We start from the raw sequence: 4,792 nt of genomic DNA, 5'->3' as shown, positions 1-4,792 counted from the left end.
TAAAGGATCCCTTTTTTGTACATATATGAGGGATAAGAGATTACACTAACTTTTCGATCACAAAATCACATCTTCACCGTTCAATATGTAGTTTTATACATATAAGGCCATTCCACTACGAGATCTCTTTTTTTGACATATATGAGGGATAGGGGATTACACCAACTTTTTTATCACAAAATCACATTTTCATCGTTCAATATGTAGTTCTATATGAGTAGATCACTTTTGTAAATTCTCAGAATTTTTGGTGATCGTTAAGGCATTCAAAACTACAATTTATAATTATAAGCATGAACGGTTCAGGTTTGGCATATTTGGTTCGTTTATTGATTTAATCTTGTTCGACAACTTAACAATCACCAAATTGACTGAAAATTTGTAGAATTGATATATATATTTATATATATATATATAAGGACTAACAAACTGAACGGTGGAGATTCAAAAATATAATCTAAAAGTTGGTGTATATGTTTAATTCAGAAACAAAAGAATTGGGATGGTATAGATTTGATTATGCATGATATATACAAGGGATTGCTTAATTACTAATCTTGCAGGAGCCTGGAGAGATAGAAGCCGAGTTCGCACAAATTGGTACTGCAAGAGTTATTAGGGAATTCCTAACATATCGCCATCCTGGTCCACTTTTCCTACCTAAGGGTAAAGGCTTTGGACATCCCTCTGATTCTCCGATCGCCTTGCCAAGTTGGTTGTCTGAGGCTGATGTTAACTACTATGTGGGCAAATTTGAGAAGAAAGGCTTCACTGGTGGCATAAACTACTACCGGAACAGTGATCGGTATTTACTTCAGATCGACTTTGCTTAAACGTTTGATGCTTACAATTAGTGTCCAGATTTCAATCTAATGTGAATGGTTACTTTTTTTTGGCAGAAATTGGGAACTCCTTGCACCCTGGACTGGCGCTCAAGTGAAAGTTCCAGTTAAGTACATTGTGGGAGACCAGGACCTAGTTTATAATTCTCTTGGCGCCAAGGATTACATACACAATGGCGAGTTCAAGAAATACGTGCCTTTTCTAGAAGAGGTTGTTATAATGGAAGGAGTTGCCCATTTTATCAACCAAGAAAAGGGTGACGAAATCAGCAAACACATTCACGACTTCATCAAGAAATTTAAATAGTGTTGCTTTTACCTGTGTATTGTCAGTTTGTTGTTTCTTGTATTGCTGCGCGCTTGACTGCTTCCGGCATTTCTGTTATGCATTTAAGATTCTTGCCTGTGACTTTTGATACCTACACACTTTATCACCTCATGTGTGGGCTGTATGAAACCGCTCCAACGACTCTAGGGTGGTGGGCATATTAGGAAAATACTTGCGTGCGTCCGTCCGTACGACTTAGTCTGGACGCACTTGTCCGGACTCTTTTTTATTTACATATTTTTGTCAATGTAGATCATAATCTTAACTGATCAAAAGTTGAATTAACCGAACAAAATCGTCTATTTGTTTGATACATTCGGCTTATGACTTTTGTCACCATACGTTTATTTCTCTGGTTAGGGTTTGACAAATGCAATCTATTCTTCAGGTTTAGACTCGTCTGATTTAGGCTTCCTTTTGCATATTTGAGGGTCGCCTAGCTCAGGAAGCTCGAGTTATTTATGAAGGTCCATAGGCTAATTAATGGTGTATCCTAAGAAGCAAGATTAATTAGGTAGTTTAACCGTAACAACAACTCATACGAGTGACTTCTTCCCCCTCCTCCTCTCTAACTCCTAGCCCCTAGCAGCTTTTAAGCTTCTAGCTCCTAACTGAAAAAGTAGTCTACTTGACTCTGAAAAAAAAAAAGAAGGCTTACTCTTTCAACCAACAGCTAAGGCCTTCTATCGTCCTTAAACCCAAGTTCTAACACCAGAGCTACAGGTCCGGTCTGAGGGTAGTTAAAACGGATAAAAGAACCGATTAAGTCTGTGTTCAGTGATTGCCCCCTAAGGGTATGAGTTCACTCAGCTTCACCTACTAAAAAGAAGAAAGGATCGAAATGACTCTTTCAAGCAATAGCTAAGCTAAGTGGAAATATATCATTTTTCTAATCCAGTTACATTGCTCCAGCACGGGTTCCCTAGCAGGGGGTTAGCAAGTCTATCTGGTTGTTCCCTTAGGGGGCATTTCCTAGTCTTATCTATTTGTTCAGGTTGAACAATCACTGGTTCAGAAATGACTACGTTGATAAGAGAAACTGAATACCGGTATGCTCTGGAGCCCGTTACCATTACCCAAAAAGTACACTAGAGAAATGTTGCACTAAAGGCACATAGAGGTTGTTTTCAAGACAAGACTTGGAGTTATGGTTAACTTGCTTGGTGGGCGAAGTAGCAGAGTCAAGGTAGCATTCCCTGTTAGCAGTACTCTAGTATTTAGTCAATTCTTTGACTAAGGCCTAGAAGAACTATCGAAAAAGGGCCTTATTTTCATATGTGTGTGTATGCAAGACCGCTCCTGTAGTTCAAGGCAGGTAAGGGCTGCCGCATAGGGGCGGGCTGGCTATTCATGAGGGGGAGGCACCATCATTCTGTCTCGAATGCAAGTTAAGTCAAGTGCCAAGTCAGGGTAGTGCATTAAGGAGCTATGCAACTATCGCATCAGCTAGAGCGACATTAGGCATTGGAAAGGTGCTTAATTCCAAGAGCTGTTTTAGGCTTTCAGAGGGAAAGCAAGATGATCGACCGGCTACGGGAGTTGTAGAGGCTCTCAAACTTTATGTTATCACTATACGATGATTGCGAAATTGGGATCTTGAGGGTTTACAACTCCTTACAACTCTCTTCAAGTGGAAGTTGCCTTCTTCATTAAGCTTACGCTCCAAATCATCCCGCACAAACAACAAATACTTGTCATCTAGATGACACGACTCCAAAAGAAAATACCGCACCATACCAAGGTGATAGCAATTAACTACTAACCCATCTGGAAAACCTAACTAGATAGGAAACAGTGGTGGTATGATTCCACCAGGTGAGAAGGCCACAAAAACGTGCCTATACCAGTGTCGGTTATATTAAGGTTTTTATTCCTTAGCCGAAGCTTGAACAAACAACTTGACTTGCCCAATCAAAGGAGTTTGCAAGCTGAGGCAAAAATGGCCGATAGTTTGGTGTTTTATTGAAGACAAGATTCTTTCTTGGTTACTATTATTTCATCAAGTGTGTAGGCAACACTAATCTTTGATTGTAATGATGCCTAATCAATGAACTTGTCATCCATTCACCTTAAAGAAAAAAAACAAGGGGAAAATGTTCATTTAATACTGATTTAAACCTCTCATTCTCCATTACAATGATAATCTTTTTCATGAGCCAATCCAATATAAAGTAACATTTTTTATGCCCAAATGCATAAACTTTTATTAATGTCATAATAAAAAAATAATTTTTGTATATTTATAAGACAAGTTTACCCTCACCACTTCAACATGTATAGAGAGAGAAAATGAAAGAGAGAGAATACTTGGCCAGAACCTCATTAGACTCCGGTTACCCGCCACCAGACTCCGGTTGCCCGTCACCGGTTACCGAAAATTTCTTCGATCGCCGTTATTGACTCACAGTAACTCATATTTTCTCCGGTTGCCGGATTCCGATCACCGGTAACTCAGTTACTGACCCCCAGTAACTCAGATTTTTTTCCGGTCGCCGAATTCCAATCACCAGTAACTCAGTTACTGACTCCCAATAACTTGGTTACGGATCCCCAATAATCAGTTATTTACCCCTAATAATCAGTTACTGACCCCAATAATCAACTTATTTCAGCTTAATAATACTAGAAAAGAAAAATTATCAAAATATAATCGAGTTACTGACCCCAATAATCAGGTTACCGACCCCAATAACTTGGTTACTGGCCCCCAATAATCAGTTACTGACTCCTAATCAACATGATATTGACTCTAATAATAAATTATTGACCCACGTAATGAAACTACTCTGGCAACTGGTCGTCGAAATTAAGTTACTAACCCTAGTATTTCAGTTACTACCACCCAATAATCATTTAAAACATACATTTTTAAGTTCGAAAGGACTCAAAAAAGAAAGCAACTGGACCAACAAACATCCTACTGCATTTTTATCATCGCCAACATTCAATATTCCACCATCCCTTTTCCTATTCACACTTCCTCTTTTCTCAAACTCTCAACTCATAAAAATAGAGAGAAAAATTAGTCAAAGCCATGCACCTGCCCAATTTTGAGGGATTTCATTTCTATCCAAAATCATAACCCGGACTACTCCACCGCATCTTCCCTCCTTGCCTCAAAGATGCCGGCCTCGAGGATCTCCATTGGACTTCACCTCTGATGACAAAGAAGATTATGTCGACGTTGGAGAGGGACCGGAGGATTTGAGGGAGTCGATATTGGAGAGGAGAGATCGGAGGTAGTCGACGGCTTGGATGAAGTCCTGGTAGAGCGCGGCAGACCTCGATTTCAGACTCTTTGGAGTGGGAGAAGGGATAGAGGTGGAGGAGGAGGGCCTTGGGTTTGCCGGAGGCGAAGGCTTTGCATACGAAGGGGCCGATGTCCTCACCTTTGGAGATGGCGGAGGAATTGGTTGAGTTTCTCGACCAAGTTGCTGTTATCGGTGTCCGCCGCCGGGGTTAGGGAGACCGATGAGACCTTGCGTGGTGATGATGGGCAGCGATGATGGTGAGGAGATCTAGAGAGAGAGAGAGAGAGAGAGAGAGAGAGAGAGAGAGAGAGAGAGAGAGAGAGAGAGAGAGAGAGAGAGAGAGAGAGAGAGAGAGAGAGAGAGAGAGAGAG

General features: G+C 40.6%; 1 protein-coding gene across 1 annotated transcript in view; it reads left to right on the top strand.

The window, feature by feature from the left end:
- The window catches only part of LOC101296769 (bifunctional epoxide hydrolase 2-like), a 3,623-nt gene extending 2,474 nt beyond the window's left edge, over window positions 1-1,149 (top strand). The window contains exons 2-4 of the mRNA XM_004298093.1: window positions 222-250; window positions 567-805; window positions 900-1,149. Of these exons, the coding sequence (XP_004298141.1) occupies window positions 222-250; window positions 567-805; window positions 900-1,149 (518 nt within the window). The remainder of the gene's footprint in view (window positions 1-221; window positions 251-566; window positions 806-899) is intronic.
- Window positions 1,150-4,792: the final 3,643 nt, after the last annotated feature.

Source organism: Fragaria vesca, linkage group LG4 (assembly GCF_000184155.1).
Source record: "Fragaria vesca subsp. vesca linkage group LG4, FraVesHawaii_1.0, whole genome shotgun sequence".
NCBI classification, from domain to species: domain Eukaryota; kingdom Viridiplantae; phylum Streptophyta; class Magnoliopsida; order Rosales; family Rosaceae; genus Fragaria; species Fragaria vesca.
Note: the sequence above shows the minus strand (reverse complement) of the source record. Positions and strands in the feature narration are given on the sequence as shown.